At 39.2% G+C, this 17,011-nt stretch overlaps 1 protein-coding gene across 8 annotated transcripts in view; it reads right to left on the reverse strand.

The window, feature by feature from the left end:
- The window catches only part of FARS2 (phenylalanyl-tRNA synthetase 2, mitochondrial), a 504,609-nt gene that overhangs the window by 312,532 nt on the left and 175,066 nt on the right, over positions 1–17,011 (reverse strand). For 7 of the 8 annotated variants that reach the window (XM_069493083.1, XM_069493080.1, XM_069493079.1 and 4 more), the window contains one exon: positions 4,120–4,251. The exons of the other annotated variant lie outside the window; for it this stretch is intronic. In XM_069493083.1, the coding sequence (XP_069349184.1) occupies positions 4,120–4,251 (132 nt within the window). The remainder of the gene's footprint in view (positions 1–4,119; positions 4,252–17,011) is intronic. 8 annotated transcript variants of the gene reach the window in all.

The raw sequence follows: 17,011 nt of genomic DNA on the forward strand, positions 1-17,011 counted from the left end.
TACAAGTTCAGCAACTTAGATCAATCACACTTAACCATGTAAGTGTGTGTAGAGGCTATAGAGATCAACTACCAAAGAGAAGAATAGACTAGAAACAGATTCTCATTTACACGGGAAAAGAAGCATTAGGTATATCAACCGGGCATCCAAGCAAAGGCAAAGCACATCCCTCCTTGCAAATATTAACGGGAACTTAACTTACTCTGGATGCACATTTCAAACACCTGTCATCAATATTCCATCCTGAACATAACCAGACACGGCCCCGGCACAATCTTCTCTAATCCTTACCCTCCCCCCACACTCTTGTTCAGTGTACCTCTATTATGAATACTTACTATACGGTACCGTAATCACTTGTTTTTATATCTCTGTGTGCTGTGATATTCTCAAAAGCAGGGATAATGCTTATTCGCTTTTCTATAGCCTTAGAAGGACTTCAGGAAATATTTAATAAACAAACAACAATTGTTTAAAACCAGAAACTATTCATTTACTCATTTACAAGGTTTTCCCAAAGGAGTCAATTTTTAAAATTTAATGAAAAGGTAAGGAAGGAGCTTTTGTCTTTAAAAAGTTATTTTCTACTATAGAGCTTCTTATCCCCCTTGGCTGATGCACCAACAAACGTCACAGGGGCTCAATAAATGGATCACAGCCCACAGCTGCCCCTGGTGAGGGTTTCAGATGTTTGTGCTCCATTTACCATATGAAAAGGCATAAGCAGTCTGAGTCAACCTGGTGGGAAGTAAGCGTGTAGTATTTGGGGACGTGATTCAGCACTGTCCTCAAAACACTTTCCTGAGGAAAAAACAATCAAATCATCATGAAAACGGTCACTACTCACATTAGAATTTACTAAATCTAAGGAGTCCAGAAGCAATGGTGAAGGCACTATAACTTAAGGAAGAAAAAATAAAGCAAAATTCTATAAGCCATTTAAAAGAGCCATATTCCGTGCCCACAAACACACATATGCCATGGTCACTTAAATGTACAATAAAATGTTTTCAATGACTGTTCAAATTAGCAACCTAATTTCATGCTTTAATTAAATGCATTCTATCATAGGAGATAATATAGGTGGTGGCACAGCCCTTTCTTAGATGTAACTACAGAAAAAATAAAATTTTGTTTGCTGTTTGTTTCATTTTGTTGCAGTTCTTCATTCTATATTATGCAGAATGAATTATTTGAAATGATTTTTAGTCACTTCAAAATCATGCAATTTACTATTTGGGTAGCACAGCATATTAGTTAACCGTTGTCAGAAAGACCTGGGCGATTTTCACTGGCACTATCTAGCTATTTGCTCTGGATCACCTTTGTAAAATGGAAGTAACAATAGCAGCTGCCTTACAGCCTTATTATCAAGGTAAAATGAAAGCAAGCGTATAAAGCTTGCTCTGCGAGATGCTGGCACACACTGGGGGCTCAACTGCTGTCTGCAACTATCATTGCTTCATCAGCTTCTTCGGTTTTGGGGTATGTCAGCGCTTACCTGATCCTCTGTAGGAACCTTAAAGAAGGAGAATCTACAACCATCAATTATATAGGGGTAAGGAGAGAGACAGGGAGGAGAGAAAAGACGAAGGGAGGGTGGGAGGAAATGTAGGAGAAAAGAGTGATAATGGCAAAACTAAACTAGAGTGGTAAAGTAGACATAGCCAGTCTTTCTCTGTGCCACAGGAACTCAGAAACAGAAAATCAGCTATACTGGCAAATAATGTCTGTGGTTAGTGACTGCCAGGCACACAGTTTAAAAACTACAGACAACAGAACACATTTGAGTCTGAGAACACAGAGCAGAACTTTGTCATAATAACATCAAGTTCAAATAGCAAAGTCTACACAGAATTTCTTTTATAATATTACATCTTCTTCCATGTCTTTAGATTCCCTCTCTTGTAAGATATTTAATTTAAATTTTGCACATACAACTTCCCAAAAACTCGAAGCACATCCTACCATCACTGTGAATCTCTCAAACATATTTGAATTTTAGGTGTCTTTTTTTTTGTAACTTTTTTTTCATTTTGCCATTCCATTCAGGAATACCTAACATAGCTGATCTAATTATAGAACAGCAGTCTCATTAATGTTCGATAATGACTTGGAAACCTGTTTCAGATAAGTATATTCAGCCAATTACTGTACAAATAAATCTCATAAAAACCCATCAGGGGTATTGGAAATCATGCAAGGAAGCACGATTCCAAGTGACAACTGATAGGTAAGCTGATCATCCCCTGATTTGCTTTCTTAGCTCTGGCCCCCTGGCACCACGCACTCCTGGAAGGAAGCCTGGGATTCATTCAAATCTTTTGCGAACAAACAAAATAAAACTAACAAAACAGCTCCTACTCACAGAGAGATTAAATCTTCCATATTTGCTCCCAGGATTTTGTGTTTTCTGCTGAGATGCATATACATCTGTTTGGCTGATTTTTCTTTTCTTCCTGTTTCTTACTACTTTTGCTTTTCTTTTTCCCTCTAAAATCAATCACTCAATCTAGAATCACAGATACAGAGATTACTACAGATTAAAGAAGTAACTAATTTCACTTGGTAAGAAATTGTTTCTATGACAAGCAGGACAGCTTTTGTTTAAACATTTCCCATGGCTCTAGCTACTAGAAAAATGTTAAATGTAACATTAGCAATTAATTTTTATTGAGTGTTTCCTGTGGGTGACACCCTTTGCATGTATCACCTCAGTTAATCCTCATAAAGGAACTTTGAGGATGTTATGGTTGCATCCATCTTAACCATGAGAGGGTTAAACATCGTGCCTGAAAATACACAGCTGTTAATTGACAATTGTGGCAATAACTCCTGGGTTTCTAGACACCCAAGCCCAGATCTCACAACTCATGCCTTCAGGCCCTGATTTCAACCTCTGCGCTCCCTTTCTCCTGAGAGAGCCCTTCCAATATTTGAAAACTGTCCATGAAACTTCTGGCAACATGCTGGGCTTTCCCCCATGCCTTCCTCAGCGGAATGAAGAGGAATCCGGGAGCCTGTTGGGTCCAGGCCCCTGTAGACGGAAGGCACCCAAGAGTAAGAAGGAAAGGCCAGGCCTCCAGTTTCCCAGCCCGGGTAACACAAGCTGCTGCACTTCACGCATCCCGCCTCTCTCCACTCTCATCACATCCTCATTCTCCAACCCTGTGACCAGATATCACACTCTTACCCATGGTCTGTCCATGTTTCTTAGTCACCAAGAAGGACGTCTCTTCTCCATTCTGCAGCAGGGGTTCCCATGACCAACCCTGAGTCAGAGCTGCCCCCCAAGGCCACACAGCAAATGTCCTTCTACAAGAACAAGGTGGGATGATTCTCTAGAACAATCCACATCAGTTCCTCTCCACTTAGTGCTTGTTGCCTATGCAGTGAGCTCAAACACCCAATCCTTATCAATTTTCCCTGGAGGATTTATCCTTCAAAAAAAATTTTTTTTAATTAAATTCAGATAGTGAGTTTAAAAAAAAAACTTCACAGCTGTGAAACTAAGTTTAGAAGCAATTATTTTTATTAAGCAACAGTCCTGCAAAAAAGAGCCAGAAAGACCTTTCTCAAGTACCTGTAGATGTGGGTAGAATTTAATCATCACACTCATCTGCCAGCTTCTCTCAGTCAGGTGGCATGGCCTACAGCAAGGAGATGGTCGACTAAGCGTTACGGGCCTAAGTGTTTTACGTGTGTAATATATTTGTGAAATACCTACTAAATTTGGGGCAGTATACTACATGCAATAAGAACAAAAAAATGATTGTGCATTGGCTTTATTCTTAAATAGTTTTGTAGACAAATTACACTGCTATGACATGCATCAGATGCCTTTGGGGCATTACAAAGCAACACATCAACAAATACAACATCACAAAGCACAAATCCAGCACCAAAGTGCTGACAAGGAAGACGTCTAAAGAAATTTGAGAAATAACTTCTTTCAGAGTTCAGTGTCAGAGATAAATCTAGAGGAGACTCTGAGAAGGGAAAGATGGCGATGCTGCCCCTACAGAAGTATGTAAATACCTGTAAGACTGCAACTGAGACTACATGAGAAGAGAGTGTTCTTTAGAGAGCCTGCCAATAAAATACGGGATTCTTGTCTACCTGAATTGACCAGCTGTTGTTCCATCACCCCACAGCCAAGAACTTCTAGCCATTCTCCATGGAAGTTGATCTCCATCTCGAAGGAAGGATGAGTAAAAGGAAAGTAGCAGTCGACCCATCTTATCTCCAGCCCTGCAGAGTTGCCAAAGAAAAAACAGTGTTAAAAGGCAGTCTACCCTTTCTGGTGATCAAATTTGCCCTTCTGCTAATGACACCAATTACTACATTCTGAGTAAAATAAATAGCAAACAAACTAATTTGTAACACATTAAGGTGAGGTGATAAATCTTAAAACTTGTGAAAAACTGAGCATGTCTTTTCCAATATGAAAAACACTTTGTGTAATTCCAGGACCCTCTAAAACCAAATCAATCATCTGTCAAATCCCCACAGCCACTTGGCAGAGGAAAAAATTAGGGCAAGATCATGAGAATGCAGGTAATTCTGTTAGTTTCTATAAGTGAAAATAACATCATTTCAGAGTTAAACTGTATTTTCACTACATTGTCCTCCAAACTTGCATATCAATAATATGACCAATTTACGATAAACTGATCAACTTTTACTTCCATAAGTGTATATATATTAATTTCTAAAAATTAAGCTATAAAAGCTAATAAAAAGTTAACTAAAATAAAGTCTTATCAAATTTAAATAAAGCATTTAAATAGTCAAACATTTTTCCTACAGATAAATGGTAACACTTCCGTCTAAATAAACATCCACTAAAAGTACGTGCTAAATGCCAGAATAGACTTCTCAATAAGTAATCATAAATATTGCACTTTTGAACAATGACATTATTATTTAACAAAGGAAAAGACTAAAGAATTCAATACAATTAAAGCCTGCAAAGACCTGAAGTCACTAAAAGCAGAGGGTCACCTTGAAGCATGATGCCTACTGTGAGGAATACAGAAAAAGGTGGGCATTTGACAAAACACCCATGTTCCCCTCCCTGTGTTCTTTTCCCTTCATGTGGTGATCTTTCTCATCTTCTTTCAGGTAACACTTTGCTAAAGATTCCAATTCTCCATGGTAACATGACCCCCTGTGAATTTAGAATACTGTATTTTCTCACTCAAGACTACCCGCATTTTAAATCTTGTGGAAATCAGAATGTGCAATGAATAAAAATAATAGCAAAAATTGCTTCCATCTTACTATGCCTCTACCATTCCATTTTACAGGTAGGGAAAAACTATTAGACAGCACAAGTGTCTTGCCCAAAGTCACACAGCTAGAAGATAACTGGGTCAAACCCAGGTCTGCCCAACTCCAAAACCCCTGTTCTTGACAATTAAAACATAATTGCCTGTCTACCATAAAAGATATTTCAAGAATAAAAAATCAGATGCTGCCCCGAATTCCATAGGAGATAGATTTTTTTCTTTCATTGTTCTGCTTTACTTGCATTTATTTTCCTTGTTACCTGCTGTCTATGGCAAGTGTCAACTGACTTCTATTTACAACAGTAATACAGTGTTTCCCCCTTTTATTATCTCTGTGGCATAACAAATATTAAACTGCACATATGTAGCATGCACAATTTGATAAATTTTGACATATGTATACACCCACAAAACTGTCACCATAATCAAGACAATGAACAACACATCCGCCACCCATCAAAGTTTCCTGGACCCCTTTGTAAATCCTACCCCCCTGGCCACTACTCCTACCTCTTCTCCTGGCTCTCACATGGTTGGGAAACCACTGATTTCTTCTGTCACTACAGATGAGTTTGCATTTGCCAGAATTTTATAAAAATGGAATCATACAACGTATACTTTTTTTGGTCTGGCTTCTTTCACTCAGCATAACTGTTCTATAAGATTCACCCATTTGTTGGATATATTAATAGTTCATTCCTTTTTATTACTGAACAGATCTCACAAACACTTTTTCTAACTGGAAAAAAAGCTGGCCCTGTTGTGCAGGCCATTGGGGAAATGTCCGTAAGAGCCCTGAGTAGTCCAGACTTTTCTGTATGGAAGCTCATATGTGCAAAGCAGTTGATTATTTACAGCTGCATTCTGAGAAGATATTCATTCACACATTCGTGGGCTTGCCCATCTTTGGGACAAATATTTCCCCATCAATATTTTTAGAAAAAGCACCAGAGACAATCAGGCTAACAAACAGAAATGTGTGACGCCACGGGACATATAATTGAGTGAACAAGGATCGGCAGACAAAACAATTTTCATCATTGTTTTTTATAACTCCTGGCAGGTAAACAAAAATCATTTTACGAAAACAGTTTAGAAGAACAAATTCTGTATACATGGCTTTTAAGACTTGGCTTGGATTTTTTATCAAAAGCAGGAAGAGTACTCAGGGTTAACATCATGATTTTACCATCATATAATTAAACATTACCTAAGTGCTCAGAACACAGTGTAATCATACATGTTGAGTCAAGTTATTCCATGATCAATGTTTATTGTGCCCTAACTAAATGCCTACTGCATATGGTCTCGTGGGAAGTCAGGCCTTCACAGAGACAGGGCCCTGTTTACACACATCCCTCTGAGCTGCTGTTGCCACTGGTGCCAGCACAACACAAGGATGGAAATGAAAAGTGATGTGATGGTCTATGCCCTTCTCCAGGAATCTTCTTTTACTAAAGGGCTTTAGTTTTACCACTTTTATAATTAGAAAAAAAATTATAATTTCAGATTGAAAATTTCTATAATATTGAACAAATTCTTAAGATAAAATGATATTTTAAGATAAAATATGTTTTATCAACGCTTGCTCTTTTGTGGTTGAAGACCTCGGCCACCATGGCCCTCGTTTTCTTCTTGCTCAGTCATCCTGCAGGTGTCTCTTTTGGTAGCAATGAAAGTAATTGCTCCACACTGGAAACTACACAGAGCAAAACACAAAAAGGCAAGAAAGTTAGCCAAAGTTTTTCAGAATCCATGAAGATGATAAATACTAACAATTTATGGAATAGAACCCATTGATAATATCACAGAAACTAAGACAGAATACACAGATTAGCAAAAGTTGTGTCTAATGAGACAGGAGAGTTTTTAATCCTTTTCACTCCCTCAGACCCTTTGCTAAGTTTCCTTTTAAAATCTATATGATCCTTTAGTTTCAACTTAATAGTGAGTACCTGTGGGGTTTGTTTTTCCATTTTTAAATACTTCATTTAGGAAAATGGTCTCCAGTTCCATCCAGATTGTTGCAAAAGGTATTATTCATTTTATATGGCCAAGTAGTACTCCATAGTATGCATACACCACATTTTATTAATCCATTCATGAATTGATAGGCACTTGGGTTGATTGCATATCTTTGCCATTGTGAATTGTGCTGCAATAAACATTCTGGTGCAAGTGTCTTTTTGATAAAATGATTTTTTTCTCCTTTCAGTAAATACCCAGCAGTGGGATTGCTGGATCAAATGGTAGGTCTACTTTTAGTTCTTTGAGGAATCTCTATACTATTTTCCATAGAGATTGTACTAGTATGCAGTCCCACCAATAGTGCATAAATGTTCCTTTGTCTCTGCATCCATACCAGCATCTATTGTTTTGGGACTTTTTGATAAAAGCCATTATCACTGGTATCTCCTTGTGGTTTTGATTTGAATGTCTCTAATGATTAGTGATGTAGAGCATTTTTTCATATATTTATTGGCCGTTAGTCTATCTTCTTTTGAAAAGCTTCTGTTCATGTCTTTTGCATAACTTTTTAATGGGGTTGGTTTTTTTGTTTTGTTTTGTTTTTGTTTTTGTTTTTTTGTTTTCTCTTGCTGATTTGCTTGAGTTCTTTGTAGATTCTGGTTATCAGCCCTTTATCAGATGTATAGCATGTGAATATTTTCTCCCATTCTGTAGGTCATCTTTTTGCTCTGTTTATTGTTTCCTTGGCTGTGCATTTTAATTTAATCAAGTCCCATTTATTTATTTTTGTTGTTGCTGTGATTACCACTGGGGTCTTCTTCATAAATTCTTTCCCTAGGCCAATATGTAGATGAGTTTTTCCAACATTTTCCTCTAGAATTCTTATGGTTTCAAGTCTTAGATTTAAGTCTGTTACCCATGTTGAATTAATTTTTGTGGGTGGTGAGAGATATGGATTCTGTTTCAGTCTTCTACATGTGGCTATCCAATTTTCCCAAGACCATTTACTGAATAAGGATTCTTTTCCCCAGTGCATCTTGCTGTGTACTTTGCCAAAGATCAGATGGCAACATGTGGATGGTTTTATATCTGGGTTCTCTGTTCTGTTCCATTGGTCTATGTCTCTATTTTTGTGCCAGTGCCATGCTGTTTTGGCTATTATAGTCTTGTAGTATAATTTAAAGTCTGGTAAAGTGATGCCTCCAGATTTATTCCTTTTGCTTAAAGTTGCTTTGGCTATTTGGGCTCTTTTCTGGTTCCAAACGAAGCGCAGAATTATTTTTTCTAGATCTGTGAAAAATGGCATTGGTATTTTGATGGAGATTGCATTGAATCTGTAAATCACTTTGAGTAGCATGGACATTTTAACAATGTTGACTCTGCCAATCCATGAGCATGATGTGTTTTTCCGTTCATTTACATCATCTGCAATTTCCTTCCTCGGTGGTTTGTAGCTCTCTTTGTAGAGAGATCTTTTACCTCCTTGGTTAAATATCTAGGTATATAAGTATTTTCCTAGGTACCTAGGTATTTTATTTTCTTTGTTGCTATCGCAACCTGCTACAGGGAACCAGGGACACGAGAAAGGCAGCACTGCATCTCGCCTGCTCTGTGGACCAATCTCCCAACTTCTGCACCCTTGGCAAGACCAATCGGGGACACAGTGCAGGGATACGCCTGTTCATGGGGGCTTGGTGTTCTCTTCCTACCACTCCCTGACTCTGTGCAATGCTGCAGGGCCTGAGTAGTCTGTCTGACATACTGTAAATAGTAAATAGATATCATTCCATCCCACCCCCAACGCATCTTCATAATAGATCTCATTCTTAATAAATAAAATGCAACATTCAATTTCCATGATTTATAAGCTTCAAATCAAGTGGGGAAAAAAAGAAAAAAATTAAAATAAACACATAAATTATTTTCGTGACTCACTAAAGAAATTCTTCCTGTTTCCCCTCTCCTTTATATTTGAAGATGGGACTTTGCTATCAAAACTGCTTTCCACAAGTGGTAGCATCTAAATTTGGAAAAGTTGATGGCCCAAACTAGAGCATATGCCAGTGATTTTCTGTATTTTACTAAGGCTATCCTCCAGAAAAGCAAATAATTTTTAAGATTGACTACACAAATATGTAATTAATCATTGCTGGTTAGTGCTAATTTTGCAATAGGTTTTCCCTCAGCTGGTACCAGAGAACTAGTAGAATGTAGTGATCTGATACCATGGTTGCTACTCAGCACTTTCAGAACAGCACACACTATGTATCCAAGGAAGAAAAATAAGGAGGAGAGGAAAAGAAAGGAGGGTACTCTCTGCCTGGAAATAAATTCTTAAAAAACTGAGATCATCCTAAATGACCACAGTTTAACCAGGGAAATTACCCATCCACCACCATCAAAGGCATCTGGCAATCCCACCTCCTCTGCTTCTGTTCAAGATCAGTAACACTTTGAATTCAATATGCATCAAATAGCATGCAGGCCATTTTATCTGATTTTTCAATATTACTCTATCCTAATAGTGTTCTTTTACATTTTGTTTTGAATAGGTAATATGTTCACAGGGTTCAAAATCAAAACACTGTAAGAAGACACATCTCACGATATAACCGGCGTCAGCAAGAAGCTCACATGCACCCCGTCCCCACCTTACTCCACTTGTCTGGACCCTAAACTTCTAGGGCTTCCTTTTCAATGCCAGATGTTAAGCAAAAACAAATATCAATTTCTATTACTATTTCCTCTCCTTTCTTGTATAAGAAACAGAATACTATGCACGTTATTCCGCTCCACGCTTTTTTCACTTAATGGTATGTCTGGAGTTCTCTCCACAATACACAGAGCCCATCTTCGTTCCCTTTCTTGATCCTGCAAAGGGTCTCCCCTGTGTGGCTCTCCTACATTTACATAAGAAGTCCTTTACTGATATATACTTGGAGTATATTCAAGAGTTTGCTGTTGAAAGCAATGCTGTGACAATAACCTGTTGAATCAAAGAGTAAATGCTTTTATAATTTTAATAAATATTGCCAGATTGTCCTCTATAGGTATGTATAACATTTTGCACTAACATTAACTCAGTGCTTTTCACAGGGGCCAAGGCCACATAACTAACTAGTGAGAGTCCCAGATACAGATCCAGGGCTCTGCTGATAAAAGACCACCAGCGTGACCCTCTTACGCAGCTCCCATTTAGCAAAAGCAACAGCTGAGCAACCATGGAAAAGATTGCCAGGTTCCTCCTGCTTCTCACCCTTTGCTGCCTGTTTATATCATCTCTTGTCTCTCCCCTAGCAGGGGAAAAGAGCATCTGAGTGTCTTCTGGACCTAGTAACCATGTGGTTGGCAGGAATAAGGAAGAGGAGACATTTCTAAGGCCTGAAGCATCCATGTGGGAATATGAACACTATTTCATTTCCAAAGCCCACCTCACGAGTAGCACAAAGTTATTCATGACTTACACTTCATCCCCATCTAGGGCCTTAAAAGCCTGGCAATGCCACCACTGTGACTCTTCAGTGTGCCATATATATCCTATGTGTCCACACAACCACGCACCCTGGAGTCCAGTGCTGCAGGCTGCGAGGTGGAATAAAATCATTCCCACTACAAAGTTAATGGTAAACACCACATTTTCCCTATCACAGGAGGTAATAAAATCCTCTCGTGTGGGACCTCCCAAGCACACAGTAGAAGATTTTAGCACTGTCTCAGCCACAATGGCTCCCTCTGCTAAGACACAAAGCAATAGAGGAAAAATAAAAAGCCCGTGATCTGCCCCATCGTTGGTGGTGGTACAGATCCCACAGCTCTTAATCTTCTGCTCCGTGGAAGGACCAAAGTGTCAGTGTTGCTTCAGGCTGTTCCCCTGGGACTCCAATACATAGGAACCCTTTTGACTAGGGCTTGGATCTGAAGATGCTGTTATCATTTCTCCGCCTCACGATGAGGTTAGAAATGGAGCGCAGCACAATGTAGTGGGCCTCGCATGCCAAATTCTGGGGCTGGGGTCAGAGGCACTCAGGTAAGTGACCACTCCCCTGCTGTTTGTCAAGCAGCATCTATCTGGATGCAGAATGACAGCAGCCTGGCCGGGGCCGGGGTGGGGAGCCACAGCACAGGCCCGTTGGTCCCCAATCCATTCTTCAGAGGAAATTGTCTTCGGATCCCCACAGACCACACAGAGAAGCCTTGTAGGCAGAAGGCTCACACTGCAGCCTCCAGAAATCTGCTCACAGAGAGGCGGGGGAGGGGGTGCATCATGGATGGAAAAAGCCAGCACAGGCCTCGGACCGAATCCCAGCTCTAACACTTTTAGCCCAGTGACTTCAGGCAAGTTACTTAACCTCTCACTGCTTCACTTTTGTTTAAAATAAGAATGCTACTTACCTCAGAGTTCTTGTGACAATTCAGTAAGAAAAAGTATGTCAAGAACCTAGTGCAGTGCCCGGCACCTACTTAAAACACTCAATGGGTGTTTCTTTAATTGAATGTCATGGAATTCAGCCCCTAACCTAAAATATTTCTCACCTTCTTATAAAATATGAAAAAAACAAACGTTGCTAAATTGTGTTCCTAAGACTACTGGCACTGTCGTTCATTTGCCACGTGCCAGGCACTGTGCTGAGCACTTCACACGCCTTCTCTCGCTTCACGCCTGCTCTGATTCACGCACACTGCACCGCAATCGTTATTATTCCCACTCTACAGATGGAGCAAATGTGGCTGAGACAGCTTACATATCTAATCCCAGTTTACAGTAGTGAGTAAATGCCAAGACCAGAACCAAGGGTGTCGGACAGCAAAGCCCCACACTGCCCTCCACTGGAGCAGACAGTGGAAAACGACATTAACTCAGCTTCCCACACCAAGGGGACTCACAAGACCAACAGAGCCCCGTAGGGCACCCTGTTCTTAATGCACACCAATGACAGATATGATAAAAAGGAGAAACCCAAAAAGGCATAGTCTAAGTTCAAAGGTAAGAGAAATACCTCCACAGGCCAGAAAGAGCAGGGAGAGAGGATGAAGTACGGGTTTGCTCAGGGTCCACGCCCAGGAGAGGAGCCAGGAGCCTGCCTTCTGCAGCATGGCGACCTGGCTTCAGCTCTGAGGGAGGCTAAACACATGAAGTCAGAGGCTGGGACAGGATAAGCTCTATGCTGGTGCAAGAAGGGTAACAAAAATTGTCACCCCAACGCAGGCGAGGCTGTAGCTCTGAGGACCCGTAGGCGGAGGGATCCAAGCCAAGGGCATGCGACGGGCTATGTTCCCTCCCCACATCAGTGCGGGTCAGTACATCTGACAGACCCCTATGAAAAACCTCGTTCTGGATTTCAGGGCTAGAGAACCAGATGGAACCAATTGCAAACCCGCTTGCAGGGAGAAATAAGAAAGGGGCAAGGCATGGGGGAGAGGGGCAGGAGGGAGAAAAACAGAGAAAGGGTGAAGAACAAAAACCTTATACTGAATATGACCCTGCAAACCAAAATTCCAAAATACATGTATAAATTCAATGCTGAGACAGCCAATAAAACCAGCAAACACTAATTCACCCCAAATGAAATTAATTTTATGAAACAATCTGAGACTTTAAAATAACTATGTTTTGATAGCCTAAGACATACAGGAAGGTATAATTCTCTGGTGTGTTCTAAAAAAAATTCATAAAAATTCTGTTTTTTTAAAAAATACCTCTTCAGGGATTTTATCCATCCTCCAATCAAATTCTGCTCTGAGAAGGAAAGCACGAGCTCCCAGTTCCAAAGAATTCCTGCCACAAACATTATGTAGCATCAGAAAAAAAGAAAAAAAAAAAAAGGCACAGAGAGTAAGTGATGAGAGAAGCATAAGAACATAAGAAAAGACAGAAGAAGAGGAGAGTGAGATGTAATAGAAAAATGAGGGGGCAAGTACCAGAAAGAAGGAACAGACAAAATTATCAAACAAAATAGAGAAACTTCCACATCTGGACAAGATGGAACAATGAACCGCTCCATATGAAAAACTAAAAAAAAAGATAAAACGCACGAAATAATGCCACTCAAAACACTAGACACCAGGTAACCAAGGACACTGGTCCTTGAGGGGAGGGACCTAACATCACCCAGTAGGGAGGGAGAACACAGGACGAGCCCAGCAGTCTCCCTGAGCCGAGAGTCTGGACAAGTCAGGGCAGCTGGAGTTCACAGAGCAGAGCAAAGGAGAGGAGAGATCTGCATGGAGGGGACCCCAGGTCTGCAGAGGACCCCTCCAGTGTTCTCCTGAATACCGATTAGCGTGCATGCGTGATGAAGAAGCTGCCCGAGGCCAGAGAGCAGACCACGCAGAGGACTAGAGGGAATAATGCTGGGAGCTCACACAGGACCAGGAACGGGGCCTGTTCCCAGCCACGTATAAAATCTCATGTTTCACAGGTTATCAGGTATAGCACTAAGAAGGGTCTGGTATGCGTAGTGGAGAAACTAACCCCTAACCCCAGACTAAATACTATGCTGGTCCCGCCTAACAAGGTTTGAAAAGAAGACCCCTCCTCCCCCAAATCAAAATGTTTCTAAGTAATCCCAGAACAAAGCTCATGGATACTATTGAGAATGCAATGTCTGGCATCTTGTAGTAAATCATCAAGCATGCAAAGGAGGCCGGGCGTGGTGGCTCACGCCTGTAATCCTAGCACTCTGGGAGGCCGAGGCGGGTGGATCGCTCGAGGTCAGGAGTTCAAGACCAGCCTGAGCAATGAGCGAGACCTCGTCTCTACTAAAAATAGAAAGAAATTATCTGGCCAACTAAAATATATATAGAAAAAAAAATTAGCCGGGCATGGTGGCGCATGCCTGTAGTCCCAGCTACTCGGGAGGCTGAGGCAGTAGGATTGCTTAAGCCCAGGCGTTTGAGGTTGCTGTGAGCTAGGCTGACGCCACGGCACTCACTCTAGCCTGGGCAACAAAGCGACACTCTGTCAAAAAAAAAAAAAAAAAAAAGCATGCAAAGGAGAAAAAAAAAACATAAAGTAGACAAAACTCAATAGCAACTCACCAAGAAATGACAGATGACAGAATTAATAGGAAAAAAGGCATTAAAATATATATTATAGGCTGGGCACAGAGGCTCACACCTGTAATCCCATTACCTTGGGAGGCTGAAGTGAGAGGATCGCTTGAGGCCAGGAGTTTGAGACCAGGCTGGGCAACACAGTGGGACCCCCATCTCTCCAAAAATTAAAAAATTAGCCAGGTGTGGTGGCATGTACCTGTAGGCCCAGCTAATTGAGAAGCTGAGGTGGAAGGATCACCTAAACCCAGGCATTTAGGTTGCTATGATTACACCACTGCACTCCAGCCTGGGCAACAGAGAGAGGAGATCCTGTCTCACAAAAAATAAATAAATAAATAAATAAAATATTATAATGATATTCAATATGTTAAAAAAAAAAAACTAAAGGAAAGATTAAAAACATTAAGCTGAAACACAGAAGATATAAAAAATGATAATTAAAGCAAATGAATGAGATGAAAAATACACAGGATGGGATTAATAGCAAATTAGACACTGTCAAAGAAAAGGTGGTAACTTGAAGGTATAACAATGGAAACGATCCAAAATAAAACACAGAAGGAAAAATGCACTGCAAGAAAAATGAACAGAGCACCAGTGAGCTGTGGAAAAGATTCAAATGGCCAAATATACATGTAACTGGAGTCCGTAAAGGAGGGGAGTGATAGAAAATATCTAACAAAAGAATTGGCCAAAATTTTCCAGATTTCATTACAAAAAATAAATTTATAGATCCAAGAAGCTCAACTAATCCCAAATATAAGAAACATGAAGAAAAGTATACCTGCATAAATCATAAACTGCTTAAAATCAGTGACAAAGAAAAAAATTTCAAAAGCAGAGAGAAGAGACACATTATACACAGAAAAACAAAGGCAAAAGCAAGACTGAGAGCAGACTTCTCATAGGAAACAGTGCAAGTGAAAGAGAGAGGAATAACATCTTTAAAACCTAAAAGGAAAAATCTGTTAATCTCGAATTCTTCATCTAGGGAAAATATCTCAAATATTAATATTCAGGTAAGATAAAGGCTTTGTCAGACACACAAAAGTGGAAGGAATTCATCACCATCAGGCCTGCACTACAAGAAATGTTAAAGATAGTTCTTCAAGCAGAAGGAAAATGTATCAGTTGGAGACCAGATGAAGAGCACTAGAAATGGTAAGTGCTTAGGTAAATATAAAGACTCTTTTCCTATTATTTAAATCTCTTTAAAAGCTAATCAACTTTTTAAGCAAAAACAATCACAATGTACTTAGGAGTTGATAACATATATAGAAGTAAAATACATGACAACAATAGCACAAAGGCCAGGAAAGGAGAAATGGAAGTATACTTTTATAAGGTTCTTATACTATCCATAAATAATATGATAGCATTTGAAGTTAGACTGTGATAACTATAAACCCTAAAGTAACTGTTACAATAATGCAACAAAAAGTTGTAGTTAAGAAGCCAAACAAATGAGTGAAAATGGAATAGTAAAAAATATACAAACAAAGCAAAGTAAAAGAAAAAGAGAACAATGAAAAAAATGTGACTAAGAGAAAATAGCAAAATGATAATTTAAATCCAACCACGCCAATAATAACTTAAATGCAAATAATCCAATTAAAACAACTTGGGAAAAGGAGAACAAAGTTAGAAGATTTTAACTGACTTCAAGACTTACTATGAAGCTACTGTAATAGAGTGAATTATTGCATCAAGGTAGACAAGCAATAGGTTAATGGAACAGAATAGAGAGTCCAAAAATAGATATGTATGGTTAATTGATTTCAGACAAAAGTACAAACACATTTCAGTGAAGAATGTACGGTCATTTCAACAAATGATGATAGAACAATTGGATATCCATACACACACACAAAATATCCAATCCATACTTCATCCATAAAATTTTTCAAAATAATCATAAATCTAAATATAAAACTATAAAACTTCTACAAGAAAACATAGTAAGAAAATCTTTGACCCTTGGGATAGGAAAGATTTCTTAGAAACATAATCAAAAGTCTAGTCCATAAAAAAAAATTGGTTAATTGAATTTCATCAAAATTAGAGCATTTCTGCTCTTTGAGAGACGCTGTTAAGAGAATGAAAAGACTAGGAGAAAAATATTGCAAATCACACATCCCACAGAAGAGTTATATCCAAAATATATAAAGTTTCAAAATTCATTGAAAAGAAAACAAATGAGCAAAAGATTTGGACACTTCACCAAAGAACTGTTATATGGATGGCAAATAAGTACATCATGCTCAGCACCATTAGTCATTAAGAAAATACAAATTAAAATCACAATGAGATAGCATTATATACCTATTAGAATGGCTAAAATTAAAACGACTGACCATATTAAGAGTTGGCAAAGATGGGGAGCAATTTCTACTCTCATACGTTGCTATTGGGAATGTAAAATGGTACAAACACTTTGGAAAACAGTTTGACAGATTCCTAACCTGTCAAACATACACCTTCCATTCAGCTATTCCATTCCTAGGTATTAACGGAAAAGAAATAAAAGTCTATGTCCATATAAAGACTTGTACACAAATATTTATAGAAGCTTTATTTGTAATGGCCAAAACCTGGAAATAACCCAAATGTCCATCGAGAGATGGATAGATAAACATATTGTGGAATATCAATCAATACAACTCAGCAATAAAAAAGAATGAAGTATTGCTAACATG

This window comes from Eulemur rufifrons, chromosome 18 (genome assembly GCF_041146395.1).
Source record: "Eulemur rufifrons isolate Redbay chromosome 18, OSU_ERuf_1, whole genome shotgun sequence".
NCBI lineage: Eukaryota > Metazoa > Chordata > Mammalia > Primates > Lemuridae > Eulemur > Eulemur rufifrons.